The 17,056-nt window shown below is 53.0% G+C and overlaps 1 protein-coding gene across 1 annotated transcript in view; it reads right to left on the minus strand.

The window, feature by feature from the left end:
* The window catches only part of TOGARAM2 (TOG array regulator of axonemal microtubules 2), a 41,001-nt gene extending 26,566 nt beyond the window's left edge, over nucleotides 1-14,435 (minus strand). The window contains 7 exon segments of the mRNA XM_033124438.1: nucleotides 2,136-2,302; nucleotides 4,651-4,697; nucleotides 8,324-8,514; nucleotides 9,249-9,460; nucleotides 9,560-9,841; nucleotides 12,261-12,380; nucleotides 14,408-14,435. Coding sequence (XP_032980329.1) covers nucleotides 2,136-2,302; nucleotides 4,651-4,697; nucleotides 8,324-8,514; nucleotides 9,249-9,460; nucleotides 9,560-9,841; nucleotides 12,261-12,380; nucleotides 14,408-14,435 — 1,047 coding nt within the window.
* Between the last annotated feature and the right edge of the window lie 2,621 nt (nucleotides 14,436-17,056).

Genomic DNA, 17,056 nt, shown 5'->3' on the forward strand with positions numbered 1-17,056 from the left:
AGGATGGTAGGACACAGGGTCGGAGGCAGCGGGGTGGGGGCCGGAGCAATCGTCCGCTGGGCCCTGGGGTCCACGGTGAGGACTCGGGCTTTTCCTCAGAATGACAACAAGCCACTGAAGGTTTGGAGCAGAGGAGTGACATGATCTGACTTCCATCTGGGGAGGGGCTTTTCTAGGTGTCGTGTTTTATAACTTATTTTGAAAACATTAAAGACTCACAAGAAGTTGCGAAAATAGAACCAAGGGAAAATAGAAATAGAAAATAGAAATAGAAAATAGAACCCCACGTGATGGGGTGAGGGATTTGCACTAGGAGAGCGGGAATGGGGACGGCAGAATGGTCAGTCCCGAAATGTGTCAAAGGAGAGCCCACTGCTTTGCTAATGTGTGAGGTGTGGGATGAGAGAGAAAGAGGTGGCAAGCATGGGCCCAGTAATTTTGGCCGGAGCAGCTGGAAGGCTGCAGTTGCCTTTTTATTGCCACTCACTGAGAGGGGACACTGGGGAAAGAGGTGCTGGGGAGTACGGTGTCAACAGTTGAGTTTTTGACAAGGTAAGTTTGACAGATAATTAGATACCTAAACGGGATGGTGAGTACTAACATATATATATATGTTATATATATATATAACATATATATATAACATATATATATATAATATAAATATAGTATTTATATAATTTAACTGCTTCTTGAGGTCGAGGGAAGGCCTGGGCTGGAGAGGGACACTTAGGGGTCCTTGGCGTATAGATGGCACTTAATGCCATGGATCAGGTCACAGGCATCAGAACAAATGGACAAGAGCCCAGAGGTCTGAGCCCTGGGGGCCTCTGGTGTGCAGAGGTCAGGAAGATGAGGAGGGACCAGCGAAGAAGGACTAGGAAGGGGCGGCCCCTGATGTAGGCTGAGAACCAAGAAAGAAGCCATCCCGTAGCAGGTGGGGAATTCAAGGAGGATGCGCCACAAAAGCGGCTGATGGGTCAAGTTAGAAGAGGACTGAGATAGGCTGTGCCTGGCAGGTGGCGGTCATCGGTGACCTCAATGTGGGCAGTTGCAGTGGGGCAGTGGGGACCAAAGCCTGACTGCAGTGGACTCAGGAGAGAATGGGTTCTGGTTTTTCAGAGAATTGTTCTGGTTTTGTTTTCTTAACATGAAAGAAACAACAGAGCTAAGACGCTGATAGGAACAATCCAGTTTCAAGGAGAATATCATTGATGCAAGACAAGGAACCAATGCTGGAGGTGGGACACTAGACGGATTGAGCTAGAACCACAGGAGATGGTGTGAGCGGATGGGATGCTTGAACTTGAGATGCCGGTGGGGGTGAAGCTACTTGGCAGTGCCACGGTCTGTGGTATAGCCATGGAACTGAGTGGCTAAGGTGAGGAGGTGGAGGCTCAGTTCTCAGCACTCAGTTCTTCTTCCTCACTTTCATGGTCTGTCACACTCACTGGAGTGGGAGGACTGTGGGCCTGGACCTTATTACCATCATCAGGATGCCCGTCCTAATAGGACAGGCACATAGCCGGCCTTCACGATGTTTACGGCACTTTTGTATCTCTGTTTCAAAGAAAGAGCATTAAGTCCCCATAACAGTGACTCTCCCAGCTTTCCTAAATTCATCCAGACCAGGGAAGAGAAACATCTGCGCCAAGGTCACCTTAGAAGTACGAGCTATTTGTCAGCCGGTCAAGCAGAGCCTTTGGCTGCTCTGTCTCTGAGTCAGCTGCCTCCCGGTTGCTATCTTGGGTGTTGGCTCAAATTACTCAGCTTGGTTCACCTAAGCCCCTCTGCTCTCTCCCCCACATCCGGCTTCCTTCCGAACCACTCATGACCTCCTTCCGCCCTCCCTCCCTCCCTCATCTCTGCCCTCAGCTCCTCACTGCTCTCCTCCCTCCACTTAGTCCCCCTCACCCTCATCCTTCCCCGTCTCTCTGTTATTTCTCTTCTTTTCTTCAGCCTTCTCCCCAAGGCCATCTATGGGTTCTAGCCTTATATACTAGGGGAGCTGCCTTGGGCCCCTTCCTTGCTTTCCTCAAGTGGGACCCACACTTGTATATTTCAAAAAACGGGCTTGTGTTCAGCCAGTGGTCCACTCTGACCCCGGCTTCCTCTTCCCCTCGCGTTCCAGATACCTTGGTGCTGCTCTCCTGCTGGTCCTCTGTTTTTAGCAAGGAATGGGCTTCTTCGGCTTGGCCGAAGGAGAAGGCTGTCAGTGTAGGAGCAGACTGAGATGCAGGCAGAGCGGGCTTCTCAGGGGCAGCAGATCTGTCTCTGACGGGTGGGGCCAAAGGTTTTCGTTCTGAGGAGTCAAGAACAAGAATGGAGCTGAGGATGCCCGGCACCCTGAAGCAGCAGCCATCCCTTTGGGCTGTCCCTGAAGCTCTGTGACCCTGTGGTTGCTGTCACGTTTTACTGCCTAAGCCCTCTACCCTCAATTCTTCTACCCAATACTTCCTGGATGGAGAAAGACACAAGTTAAACTTACTCTATAGAGATGCACTGGCTGGCACAGAATGGGCTGCCCAAGGACCAATATCCTCCTCTTTTCATCCATCCATCCATCCATCCATCCATCCATTCAACAATTACTGCACATCTTATTCTAATATAAGGAACGGGAGGGGAAGAAGCTGAGCAAGAAACAGGGTCAGATCTGTTATCTAATATATTTCCTGGGAATATAAATTTACCTGGGAGGTACCTCAGGAAACAAAAACAAATAAAATGAGCCCACTGACTGTTTTTTTTACCACCATGCACCTGTCTGAGACTGTGACACAGCATGAAGGGACTAGAGAACTAACAAACGCTAATGTACTCCTCTCATTTTACAGGCAGGAAAGCTGAGACCCAACGACCCTCAGAGGCTCTTGTGATTGATAAAATGTAACTTCATTTCCAAATTGCATCACATCCATAGTATTTCTTTGTCATTCTATATTTTCCCAATCAAATGACTTTAAAAGTCCATGTCTGATTATGGAAGCAGAGTAGGGGTAGGTTCATTAGGGTTTTTTTCATTAAAGAAATGTTAGCCAGGTTCTCCTGCTCACAAAGTTTGGAGCTCACCATCCTTGGATAGACCTAAAACTCAGGTCCACTAGGATGGGGGCCACCATCTGGGGCTGCCTGGGCTGGAAAGGACATCTGAGGCTGGGCCCCTGGCAGGGCTCCCAGGTCACCCTGGTCCTCTGCCCAGCCGATGCCCTCTGTGAAGGTCTCCTCTACTTGGTGCTGGGAGCATCCACGGCCCTGGAGAAGGTTCAAGAGCCAAGGAGGAGGAAGATATGGAGAAGTTTCCATCTGCCCAAAAGTAAGAGGTGGGGCAGAGGACACAGGTGTCCAGGCTCCAGCTGACCAGGGCAAGGACTGCAGAAATGCCACAAGGTTTGGAGCAGCCCTCAGCTCAGACAAGACCACATCAGCCCCCTGCGTGCCAGATGCACTACACGTACGAGGCAATGTTACCCCCGGCTGACAGCTAGAGGGTCAGGGATTCCGGTAAGGACGTTGCTATTTTGTATCCTCCCCGCTCCTCACCTACACCTCTAAGACACGCCCCAGAAAACCTTGTTGGAGCAGAGCCTGCCCAACCAGCATCAACTAGTCAGGCAGACGAGGGAGAGGTTGCAGACTGGATGTCCTGTCTCAAACCCCCACGCCGGCATTCTCAGGGGTGGCTATTAAGGGACACTCAGGGTGCCAGCGTGCGTCACACCAGACGCCTGTCTCAGCCCGCCGTAGCTCAGCCTGGGACGTGAGGGAGACAGATGCCACAGAGGTTTCTGTGCCGGGCCTGCCTCTCAGGCTCAGCTGTACATCCTGATCCTGGGGTCTTTTGGGCAACAACCCGCCCCTTGCTGACTGACCCACCTGCTGAGCTGATTACAGAGTAACCTGCCAGGAAGCTGGACTAGGAGTCCGCCCCTCTTGGTCTTTAGCACAGCAGCTGCCTCCAAGCCCCAATGCCTGCAGCCGGGCTCCAGGTGCTCTGCCCAGGTCCCCTCACCTATACTGCCCCGGGCTCAGCTTCCAGTCAGCCCACCAGGTTCCCCACAGTGAGGTCATCAGGCCCAAGAGCCTCCTCCCCCCTCTTCTGAAGCCTCTCTGTGCCTCGGCCTCCTGCCTGGCCCCCTGCCTCACTTCCAGCCCTACTGAAACCTTCCGGGACCGGCTAACTTAGGGATTTGTGGAATATGATTTAACTTCTCTCTCTGTCTGGCAAGAAATACTCTCCTCTACTTGCTTAAAATAGTGCAGAAGCAGCCGCACTATTCTGTGGAGAGTGCCAGCTCTGGAGCCACGTGGGCCTGAGTGCAGATGTGAGGGGGCTGGCTGCCTTCCACACTCTGCGACCAGGAGAAGGTCCAGCTCTGAGCCTCAGTCATCCCTTTGTCAGTCCAGTGGGGACAGCGCCTTCTCTCTCAGCTGGGTCGTGGTGAAGCTACACACACTGGTGCCCATCAACATGCACAGGTACAGGCCACTAGCATGGCACAACAGGCGGCATCAGCCTCCCTGTTGTAAAATGAGGGGCTTGGGTCGGAGAGCTCTCAGGTCTCCTCTGGCCCTAATTCTGATCCCATGACCCAGCCCAGGAAACCAAGAGTTGAATGACAAGTGAGGGTGCGTATAGAGAGTACATACCAAGAGATTTAGGGGTCTTCTCCCGAGGCCCATTCTCCCGAACCAATCTTAAAAGAACGGAGGAGAAAAAGCACCATGAGAGATGGCAAGGGACACATGCTGCTGTGAAGAGCCCAGGGTAGGTCACTCAAGGATGGGGTGATGGCCGAGGTGGGGGACACGGCGGAGGGCGCTGTGGGTGGCCCTGCAAAGAGGCTCTTGGCCAGGGGTTCAAAGCTGCAGGAAATGCAGCTCCTTCTGCAAACTCAGGGGCAGGCGGAGTGTCCAGACACGAGCCCCATTTTCTGGCTGCACAGCCCCTTGATTCCGGGGAAGCTGGTCTCCACATGGAAACTGTTGTCTTGAAGGAAGCCCTGTCCCCTGCTGTGCCCTGCAGCAGATAAGTGGTAAATATCGCCCCAGCTCAGAGCAGACTGAGTTCAAGTCCTCCAAACTGCCCCAGCCCCGGAGAGCTGTAAGACCCCCAAATCCCTCCTCCTCTCGTTGGTAATCCCCTCTCCCCTGCACCCCCTCCTCTGCCTCCAGGGAGTCTAGACGAATTGACCCCCTTTGCTGCTGATGGGAAATCCCTGCTGTGTGTCCTTGAGCTTCAAACCTAAACTACACATAGGACGGGAAGATGGGCGTTCCTGCACTGGGGTTTTCTTTCTTGTTTTCAACTTAATTTTGTTTTTTTTAATTTTTTAATTTTTGTTTGTTTGTTTGTTTTATTATTTATAAAATAGGTAGCACCATTTACTCATTGAACAGTTATTTCTTAAGGGCCTACTGTGTGCCGACACTGTTCTCGATGCTGGAAGGCAAGCATCCATAGCACAGACGACAATCCCTGCCCTCGTGGAGCTTGTACTCCCGTGAAGACCAGTCATGTATTATCCAACATGGATTTTCTCTTCTCAGTGGGAAATGCATAGACATCAGAAGCGACTGGGGCTGATAGAGTAAGAAGCCGCAACAAAAGGGGTGGAACACAACATCCTGTGCTCTGGCCTCAGGGGATTCACTCAGCAGAATGACTCAGGCGGGGGTGGCCGGAGAATAGGCAGTAGGAGGGCCCTTCAGTAACTGCCCAGATCCGCCTATCCCAGGGGACAGTGGAGGTAAAGGGGACCCTCTGGCTCCCTAAATGTCTCAGTCTCTCCTCCTGCACATCTCTCCCTCTTCTCTATCTCGAAATGTCTCCCACAGCCTTCAAAACTCAGCTCAGCCCTCACCTCCACCAGAAGGTCTTCCCGGCCTTGAGGTCATTTTCCACTGGGCCCCCCGAGAATGACGGGCAGCCCTCTATCTTAGCACTTACCTCACTGGACTCTGATTCAGTGGTTTTCTTGTAAATCTCTCTCGTGAGTGCCTAGAAGAGACACTGTCTGGACTGGCTTTGTTTCTGCAGCCCCTGGCAAAATGCCTGGCACATAGTAGGTACTTAAAGCTTTTAAGTGAGTAAATGAATGAATAGATGGATGGATGAACGAATGAAGTGGTAATGGAGTCTTCTTCCCATGTATGCTTTAACATTCCAAGTTAAAAACTAGAATGAGGTTTAAATAAAAGTTGAACAAAGCAGTGAAAGGGGTGGCCAGGCAGTCCACGGATGCCATGGAGGTGGCACAGAGAAGGTGCTTCAGTCCCTGCCACCCTGAAAAGGGCAGGGAAGACCTCAGAGTGAAGGTAGACATAGAGCTGGGGCTGGTGGAACTGAAGGGGGGCGCAAGGGTGAACGGCTGGTGCTGGGGCTGCAGGGACAGAGGAGGGGAGGTGCCCCATGGCTTGGCACATGCACAGGGGGTCTGGAGCAGTGGCAAGGTTCCTACAGAGCAGCACAGGAGGAAGAATGTGGAGTGGGGAGCTGGGGCACCTTGAAGGTCAGACCAAGGAGACTCATCTTTAAGCTGCTGGCTCCAGGAAGTCAATTAAGGTGAAGTACTGGGAGAGGTGTGTGGGGTAGGGGGGTGGGGGAGTGAAAACAAAACGTTAGAATGCAGGGCCAAGGGCTGCAAGGAGGCAGGGTAAGAGCTATGGGGGAGACCAAGAGGGAGTTAGTAAGTGCAAACTGAGAGGAAATGCAAGGGCAAGAGAGGGGTGGGAGCTTTTGTCTTTTTCTTGTTTTTTTAAGAAAGACCTGATGGGATGTACAGATCTGTTAGAAAAAGGAGCAAGAGTCCAAGATGATCAAAGAAATTTGAAGATCAAAGAGAACGCTGGCACTGTGGTAGAAATCAGGAGGTCTTGGGAAGGAGGCAGCTTGGGAAACAGATGCTCCGACGTGCTGCCCTGATGGTGGCACATCCCGCTCCCTCTGACACTGGAGCTGCACCAGCCATGAGGACACTGGGGATGCATGGAGCTTGAGTCTGGGGAGACCTCAGGGCAGAGCAGGGGATGTGGAAGTCACCCCTCCCCATGTGATCTTGGAAGCCACTTGCATAGCTAAGATCCAAGGGGAGTGCAAAAATATGGAGGCAAAGGGCCCTGGAACAAATTTCAGGAACGGCCCCATGTAAGAGATGGATGAAAGAGGGTGTATAGGAAACTGCCTGGAATGTCGAGAAGTTGGTATAAAGTCAGGAAGGCGAGGAAGGAGAAGAGTTCAAGGGCATCAACAGCTCAAACAATGCAAAGAACTTCAGAGCAGTGAGATGGGAGGAAAGGCCACTGGTCATTCCAGCCGCAGAGAGCGCCTCTCAGAGGGGAGGATGAGGCAGCCCTCTGAGCAGGGAAGGAGGAGGGAGTGTCCAATGGCGAGGAAGTAGAGTTGGTGGAGCAGGCCACTGAGAATCCAGCAGAGTTCAAACGCAGGAGCAGGTCCACCGACAGGTTCCCATGCTCCAAAAGGGTTGGGAAAGATGTAGACATGGGTGCAGAGGGAAGGCAGCATGGGAGACAGAGAGCACGAAGAGCTTGTGAGAAATGGAAGAATCCACTACTTCAGGCCCCAATGAAATGAGAGAGAAATAAGTCCCCAGCAGGAAATCAACCGTAAGCTGTGCTGGGTGAGCCAGGCCCACAGGCTGTGAGCTAGCGTTCTCTCTCTCCCTCCCTCTCTTCTCTCTCTGTCTCTCTCTCTCACACACACACATACACACACACACACACACACACACACACACACACACTCAGACATCAGTCTGCACTGACCACAGAGCTGCGCTTGCCATCTGCAGACGCCTTCTGTCCCACTTACACTCCATAAACCCAGATCCATTACAACACAGCAATCCTCTAGCCCACTGGTTCCCAACCTTCTTTTTTTTTGGATATGAAGACCTTTTTTAAGTTTGTGGACGACTACTCCTCCCACCTCAAACATACATGATGATGCTTGTATTTTTAGTATCCATTCATCAAGAGAATATGTAATAACAAAGAGCTATCTATCAGGAATTCAATAGAGCTTTAAAATACTTCGTATTTTATTCATCACTGCAACAACCACACACCAGGAAATTGGTAGATGATAGAGGCGGAGGCCTTGGGGGGAGTTAGGGATCAGAGCCAGGCCGCAATGCTGCAGCCTTCCTGGGTCTGTGGCTTACGGGTGGGGATCCTGCCTGTCACGCGCCCAGTCCCCCAAAGCTCTGCTCCAGCACTGAGGTGCAGCCATGGGGATGCCAAGTAGATCTTGGGGGGATAGAAGGAGAGAGGACTGTAAGGTGGTTGGCTGAGGGCTGCTTACCGTGTTGGGGGTGCTCTCAGGCCCGTGAGCACATCCTGGTCTGGGGGCAAGAGGCTGGGAAGGGAGCCAGGTGTGCAGGAGGAGGTCCCAGTGGGCAAACTGGCCTTTGGGATGGGTGGGATCACAATGCCCCCCAGTGACTTTTGCATCTTCTGGTCACTGCAGTGCAGGTATTGACGTGAGATCTGCACCTGGGAGGGGAGTTGGGGGGAGAGTTCTGGTCCAGGTAAACACTCCCCCCGGTGCTCACCTCCCAGGCCCCTCACAAAGGGTGGTCTCTTCTATCAGGAGCCACTCGGTCAGCAGTGCTGAGAAGTATCTCTTCCCAGCCACACAACCCTGGGACCCCCAAAAGCTCATTGTTTCCTCATCACTCCAGGTGACAAGACAGGTACGGGGTCCCCTCCCCTCCGCTCCAACCCCCTTTGCTGTTATTATTATTTGTTTCTGTTCTTCTCCTTTCAGAAAAATCCTAGAACGTCAGAGCTGGAAGGAATCTTCAAAAACATCTGGTCCAATCCTCTCTTTTTATAGATGTGCAAACTGGAGCCCAGAGAGGGGAGTGACTTAGCCGAAGTCACACAGCCAGTGAGAAGCAGAGTGGAAACCACAGCCCAAATCTCCTGAGTCTTCACCCAGCCTCCTTTCACTGCTGCCATACTCCCTTGCCTAAAATGGAGAGGGTCAGAAGCGTGAGGAATTCTGGAACATTTAGACCAGAGAAGGCCAGATGGTCACACAGACTCTGCTTGAGCAGGAGCACAGCACCTCTGAGATGAGATGAGGGCCCTGAGCCCCTCCCAATGCCATCCCTGAGGGCCGCGCCTGCGACACCTGTGGAGAAGCTCAGGGCTCAGGAACAGGGGCTGAGAAAGGATGGAAGGATGACAGGGAGGCCAGGCTCCGAGCAGCAGAGCCTCCTCACCTCCTGGGCTCTGGGTCTCCTGTCCTGAGGCCCCTGAATGCTCCCGGGAGGGTCCTGGCTCTTCTCCTTGGCGCCACTGGCCTCGGGGGTGGTGGGCAAGCTCTGGATGGGAGGCATGGGCCCGGGCGACCTCAGCAGCCTCTGAGAGGTGGCCCGGGGGATGGCACTCCTCAGCGCAACTCCTTTGGGGCCTGCCCCAGGATCCAGAGAGGCTGCATGAGGTGGGGATGGGGAATAAGTTAGTTTCAGGAGCTTGGGGAGTGGGAGGTAATTCAGAGGCTGGTCTGGGTTGGGCAGGGCCCGGGGCTTACCTCTGGAGGATGCTGCCACGCCTTCTGACAGCCTCCTTTTCTTCAGCTTGTCCTTGATCTGGGTGGTGTCCCGGGCCACACTGCTGGCCTCTGACTCCAGCGAGGGGAGGGGCACCAGGGGCTGGGACCCCTGAGACAGGGCCCCAAGGTTTCTGGGGTGGCCATTCCTGGCCTGCCAGCCCTTCAGGGAAACATCCAGCTTGAGGCTGCCAGGGTCCCCATGTGCACTCAAGAGCTGTGCCGGCTTCTCCAGCAAGACATTCGGTGTTGGCTGAAGGGAGGCTGAGGGAGACAAAGGCGAGAGCGGCTTGGCACACAGAGCCCAGGGTGGCACCAGGCACTGTCTCCTTGTAACAGTCAGCCGCTTGCAGGGTGAACCTCAGTCATTCATTTCTTCAGTCACTCCTTGGGTCGATTCCTTCATTCAACAACACCTAGGAAGCACCTGACCTGAACAAGGTACTCAGCGGGTGAGAAGGGGACTCCATATGCAGCTCCATCACAGCACAGATGAGAGGCCACAAATACTTAGGGAAGGTGGCCCAGGGACCACCCTCCACCAATCTCCAGCATCCAACCAATTCATTCCTATGACTGAGCACCTGACATACACCAAATGCAGACGGGAAAGAGAAGCTCAGGTGATCCAGTACACATTCCACTCCCGGGTAGACACCAGTTCATCAATTACTCCTTCAACAAATACTCAGTGAACGCCGAGTATGTGCCAAGCACCACCCAGGCAGTTGGAGATACAGAGTTGTGTTTTTTATTTTTTAACGGCTCTTTTTTAACATAATAAGTTACCTTAGAACAAATTCTTTGAAGATAATTTATGAAATTACCGTGAGAACACATATATAAGCTAGAGCAAAACCTTTGTAAGACTTTAAAATCTTCTGAATCTTTTTCTTTCTTAAATATTAAAACATGTTAACAATATTGTTCCAAAATAGAATTGTGACCTAGTAACTCCCGAGTTTTGGGGTTTTTTTTAGGATCTTAGGGTGCGTGTTATCCTGTCTTAAGACTCCATCAAACATATCCCTTTTGATGGTTTCTTTAGGAACAAGACACTATGTAGAACTGCATCTAAATTATATTCCACGGGTGTGAGCCACAGTCTGTCACTAAGGGGCTTTCAATCTATTTGAGAAATAAGCTACAAGGTGTGATTAAAAAAAATATGGTGACTGTTTAAATTTTAAAAAATTTATTACAGTAAAAGACACACTGCCATTAATCCCCGTCAAAATACTCCCCCTCGCTTCAAACACACTTATCCCATCGTTCTTGGCACTTCCTGAAGCAATTCTGGAAGTCCTCTTTCGTGAGTGTCTTTACTTCATCCTCCATCATGACAGCGCTCTGTGTCACACATCACTTCTGGTATACGGCAATTTCTGTCAAATAAAAACATTACGGTGTGTCCTCATCTACCTTATTTACCAGATGTGGCACCGTGCGACTTCTGGCTCTTCCCCAAAGTCAAAATGACAATGAAAGGAAAATGTGAATTTCTATCGATTCAGAACATCGAGGCAGCCCCGAAAGAGCAACAAAAGACACTCACAAAAGAGGACTTCCAGAACTGCTTCAGAAAGTGGCAAGAACGATGGGATACATGTGTGTGAAGTGAAGGGAAATACTTTGAGGGAGATTATGACAATGTGTCTTTTACTCTAATGATTATTTTTTTAATTTAAACATTCACCGTATTTTTTGATCACACCTTGTATGTTCCTACAAGGGTTCCTTATAAGGTAAGATGTGAGACATGCCATAGAGATATCAATAAGATGCTTCATATGCATAGAGCAGAAGGAAGAAGGTCTGGAAAACCTTCAGGAAGTGAAATGCTTGAACTGGGCCCTGAGAGAGCCTGGACCATGGCCGGTGGGAGGGGAGGAAGCGTACAAACAGACCAGCTTTCAGAATCTCTGTCACACTCACATCTCTTCTTGGAGAGCCTTGACGTAAGCCATCAGACCCTGATGCCCAGGCCAAAGTCCTGGTACCCGGACTAGGGCTGGTACCAGACCCAAGGAGAGCCGAACTCGGTGCCAGCCACAGGCCTGGAAGGGGACTGGCCTGAAAAAGGACAAGTAGCCAGATCAGATTCTCCATCCAAAATACTGGGGCTCTGTGGAGAAAACCGTCTGCAGCTGGAAGTTAAAGCCGAAAGTCACAGAGCAGAAAGTGGCAGAGAAGCTGAGAGGGTATCCTGAAAATCACCACTCTGGCCGCTATCTAGGTGCCACTTCCTCACCACCGGCCTGGAGGCTGAACGCTCACCAGGGCCCCTAAACGAGGGACGGCAGATCCTCTGTCTCCCTGGGGTTCTTGGGAGCTTCCCCTGGATTCCTAGGGGAGCCAGGTACATGCTGAGATCCCCACTTCCCTATTATGAGGGTCCCCCTCTGTAGACCTCTATCCCAAGGCACACAATTGAAAGCACCCACTTACAACCAAAGGGCATTTTCAGCAGGGATCACAGTAAAAATCACACCCGCTCGTAGCTTGAGGCCACTGCCAGGCACCTAAACACACTCCTCCCCCCTCCAGAATGAGGTCCAAGCTCTGCTCTGGGGTCACGGGCCCTGATTGGGCAGCTGCCTGGTAGACACCCCGTTCTCTGCCCAAAGTTCCCAGAGAGGCTGCCCAGGGCACTTGAAAGCCATCTGGTGTGACTGAGTCTCACCTTCTCCAGAAGCGTGCAGGCTGGACTCGCTGCTTCCCCCTGGGAGGGCCTGGGGCCCAGCACTGGTCTGAGGGATGGGCCCACAGCACCTGGCCACTGGCACCTGGGCTGGGGACACAACTGCGCGGGGAGCAGCACCTCAGAATTCTCTTAGAGGCAAGGACTGAGGAGCACACTGCCCCAAGCACTCTGCCCTGTGGGGTCTCTGCGGCCCGTCCCCCCCAAACCAGAGCCTGGCCCTCAGGTGGGGGCCTGCACCCCAAGCACGGCAGCCAGAGCACCGTGATCCCCCCAAACCCATGACCCTGCTCTTCTCAGCCCTCCTGGCCTCACACTCCACCTGCCTTCTCCCTCCTGGCTTTGCTCCAACCTGCCACCTCCCACCACGTCTTCTCAGCCTCCCTCAGTCCTGGGCGCCCCTCCCCCATCACCCTCAGTCTCCACCTCTGTCCACTGCATGTCTCACACCAGCTGCTCTCACTGGACCACCGCCATTGCCATGCCTGTCATTGCCACCCTCACGTGGTAACGCCCTAACCTGTGGCTTGGATCCTGACCCCTCCCCCGAGTGGCAGAGCAGAGCGCCCCATTACCTGCTCGGCTCCCCCTCCTGGGAGTCCTTACGCACCTCAGCAGCGGAGTACACTGACCCTCACCTTCCTTCCTAAACCCCCCAGGTCCACAAATGGCCCCACTGACCCAACTGCGAATGTTGACTAAGTGTTTCTGTGTAGGGACTCTGCCCTTCACAGTCCCTGGTGACACAGCCACAGGCGAGGCTGACTCAGTCCTCAGTGGGACCTGAAGTCTGGGGGGGACACTGAGTAACCAGCAATAACAGGGTGGGGGCTGTGAACCCAGTGGGGGCGGGGCCAGGCAGGGCTTCCCAGGGGAAGAGGCCCCTGAGCTGAGAGTCGGAAAAAGAGGAGAGACTCAGCTAAGCATCCGCTCCTTTAAGAAGCCTTGCCTCTTCTCTGTGATCCCACAGAACCCCAGGCACCCTTCCTCTCACTCTGTCCTCTCCTGGCCCTGTGACATGCGAGGGCAGGGAACAGTCTTATTCACCTTTGTAGTACCTGAGCTCAGTGGGCACTTAAATGTTTGCAAGCTGAAACGACGACGGTCCTACACCTTTGCGGCTCACACCCACCTTGGGACCATCCCTGGGGCCCTAACACACCACATGGAGAAGCCCCACAAAGGTGGAAACCCAGCACACCCACCCTGAGGGTGGAAGGTCCTTAGTCCAGAAGTCAGAAGTCTGGGTTCCCGTCCTGTTTCTGTCACCTGCGTGACCTCGAGGAAGTAAGTTAACTTCTCTGAGTCTCAGTTCCCATATCATTAAAACAAAAAGAGTTGGACAGGACCAGGGGTTCATACGATCACATCTTCATTCTATTTCTAGATTTCAAGGTGCTTCTGAAGCCTGCAGCACCTCCCAACTCCCTGCTATAATCTAATGTCAGGCAGGATCTGAGGTTGCACTAAATCATGCGGCTGTTTTCACATTAATATAGCAAAGCCCCAGGGTGCTGTGCCCTGAGCATAAGGAGCTATCCCCTGAACCCTGAACCGCTCTGGCGTCCCGGGTTCTCTGCATTCCTCCCAAGTGGTCACCTGGCCTCTGCTCCAGCCTCCCCAGGGAATAGCAACCCCCCACCTCACAAGCACCCATCCCGTCTGGGGTAGGACCCATCAACCCCCTCACTCTCCAAAGGAAACTACGGGTTCCCAGAGGCAGCACCAGGCCTGCCACCCTGTCTCCTGACACTGAGCCAGCCTCATAGCACCCACTCTCCTGCCTTGTCAGCTGAGGAGACAGAGACACACAACCCTCCCTGAGGCCCTGGGCCCACGTCCTCTGCCGTCTTCATTCTCCCACCACAGAACAGGGCAGCCCCTCAGCCAGCCCACCAGCTCAGAGAGTGGAGGCAAAGCTCAGGCAGAGTCACTAGAACACTCTGAGCCCCTCCCCAAGCCAGGGAGCCCCCAGACAGCAAGTGAGCAGGGAGGCGCAGCGTCAGCCCCCAGAGACCTGGGCCAGGATGGAAGGGCCCACTGCCTGGCTGCATCTCCCAGGCAGAGCCCAGTCCCCGGGGGAGTCCAAGGAAGAGCCTGCCGCCATGGCCGCGCTTGGTGTCCCTTACCTGCGGGGCCAGTGTCACGGGTGCCCATGCCCTGGGTACAGAAGGTGCCTGGGAGGTAGTCCAGAGGCAGCAGCTACTTCTCGAGGTGTGAGTACAGTCCTAGGGGGTCCGAGGTCCCCGACTTATAAACATCCAGGGACCTCTGATAGGAGGGGCAGAGAGAAGTCAGTTCACACAAATGACAAATACTTTTCCCACACTTCACAGGAAGCCTGTCAGGAGCGAAATACAGCATTCTGTAGTGAGGAAACCTGCCACTGGACCAAAGGACACTTCTTTTCTGACGTTTGGACACTTTACATTTTCCAGGTGCCAAGACCACGTGCCTGAGGCCCAGTTCATTACGAAGCGTGTCAGTGAAACCCACGAACGTGGCTTCACTGCTGGCTTTGACATGGACAACCTACGGCCTGAGGGATGGTGGAATTTATCAAGGGGGAGCCTGACACTGGTTCTCCATCAGTGTCTATGTTCTTCACAACCCTGTTACTCCATTGGCTGCCCTGGAAGCTCAGGGCGAACGCCGAGCTGTGTGACCCGAGTGTCACTCGGGTATCGGGTGGCGTCTCCCAGGAACAGCTCTCTCGTTTTCTTTCAGGACGCACCTGTGTCTATCTGCCCGATGCCCTCAGCCCTCATTCTCACCTCCCTGACCAAGTCAAACCTATGACTCTCTCAGTCATTTCATTGTCCTGTGGCTGCGCGCTTGACCACTCCACGCCTTCCCCAAGCCTTCCTTAAACCTCTGGGGACAGTCACTGGCTATTGCCCTTGACCAAACTTCATTCTTTTTCCATGTGACAAGGGTCTCACCACAGACTCTGTGACTTTACACAACTGTTTAAATTCTTTGCTGAGATAATGGTGACCCACTTTTATCCTGACAGGTAGGGAGATGGACGACCAGAGCCGATCGGTGATTAAATCAGAGGAAAAGGACACAGCTACATCTAAAAGGCCACCAATTTCTACTTGAGAGTAGCTCCCTCCAGATATCATCTGGGTACAGGGTGGGACGCAGTGCCAACTCCCTTTGGCTGAGCAAGAAATCCCAACTCAGGAACTGAAAGAACCTGCCTTCCTTCTGGAAACCAGCCCGCCACCGTCCCCACCCAGGCCCCAGAAGGCAGAGCAGCTCCTAGCAACACTTCTGTCCAAACAGAGATTCCATTGCAGCCTTTGCCTGGTCTCACTGCTTCAACCTCAAGCCGCTCGGTTCTCTGTCTGAGGAGAGTTTTCCTCACAACCAAGGGAGAAGGCAACACCCTGTCTGCTGACCTCGGGGATAAGGATTTGGCCACGTGGTAGGGCCAAGCTGCCAGTACTGTCCATGAGACGTAGCACTTCCCCTGAGTACAGTGGCAGAAGCTTCTACTCCACAGGTTCCAACACCCCACCCTTCGTCCTAGTGAGCAGGAAAAGAGACCAGAGAGAGGCAAAGCCCAGCAGGAGTGTTCCAGGAGGGGATGAACCTTCCACGGCTGAATTAAAGCAAACAAGCTGGAGTCCTTTCGGGACAGTGACAGCTGAGGGCCCCACAACCTCCTGCTATGCATAACTAACCAGAGTATAGACTTTCTATGCAAATTTTATGGAGACAAGCAATATTTAGCTACAGCTCTTGTTCTCAGCCTCAGCTATGACTCAGAATCACCTGGGAACCGATTAAAACGACAGATTCTAAGTCCCCACCTCAGGCCCTACTGAATTAGTCTTTTAGGGAGTGGCCCACAAGGGTCTTTTAGGTTTTGTTTCTTCTTTTCCTTCACTCCTGAGTGATTCTGATGTTCAAACAGGACTGAGAACTCTTGAGCCATATAGTTCAGATTCACTTTATAATAAGATCCCAGCCCTATCGCTCACCTTTGGCTGTCAAAGGGGCTATTGCTACCTCAGTTCCCCCAAAGTGCTCACTCTCCAGGGGTCTAAAGAGAAGATTCTGAGCTGCCTGAGCATACAGATAGCATACGTTTCAGGGATCACCCCTACTGCAAAGGGCCTTCTGAACAAGACTGCGCCCGCCCCCCAGAAACTCCTGCACAGGCAGAGTGGCCACCTGCCAAGACAGCCCACATGACCCCGTGCCCTGAGGAACGCCAGCGGTGCAGAAAGGCAGCCTGGATCTGCTGCATAGCCTCCGGAGGCATCCTGGCAAGCAGAGCTCCTTTTAGGTCTGCCCCTGCCTGCATCCACACCTGTGCCCTCTCAGGCCTGAGGGTCTCCGGGGCGGGATCTCCTAGGCACCTGCCCAAGGACAAACAACCACGTCTTACGTGAAAGCAATGGACGGCACCTCCCCCGGAAAATCTCTCAGCCCCAGGATCCGGTGGGAACTTAAAGATTCACGTCCAGACTATAAAAACTAGAATCAGAAATTCCAGCCCAAATATAGACAAAGTTTTGGGGTTTAGTATTGACAGTTCTTAGCCCCTGGCCCCTGAGGCACAATTCACTGAGCCCCTGTTTGCACCCAGCACTTTCTGGGCACCCAGGAGTGACAGTCCCCTATGGGGACTAGGAGTCTACCCTCTCCCTGATACTATGCATTGCCCCAGTTGGTTGGCTCCTCCACCCGCGGCCTCAGTTTCCCAGCTCAGGGAATGGGCAGTCTGCGGTAACTGACTGTTGTCCACTCCTTGCACTAAAGTT

The sequence above is a fragment of the Rhinolophus ferrumequinum genome, chromosome 13 (assembly GCF_004115265.2).
Source record: "Rhinolophus ferrumequinum isolate MPI-CBG mRhiFer1 chromosome 13, mRhiFer1_v1.p, whole genome shotgun sequence".
Classification (NCBI taxonomy): Eukaryota; Metazoa; Chordata; class Mammalia; order Chiroptera; family Rhinolophidae; genus Rhinolophus; species Rhinolophus ferrumequinum.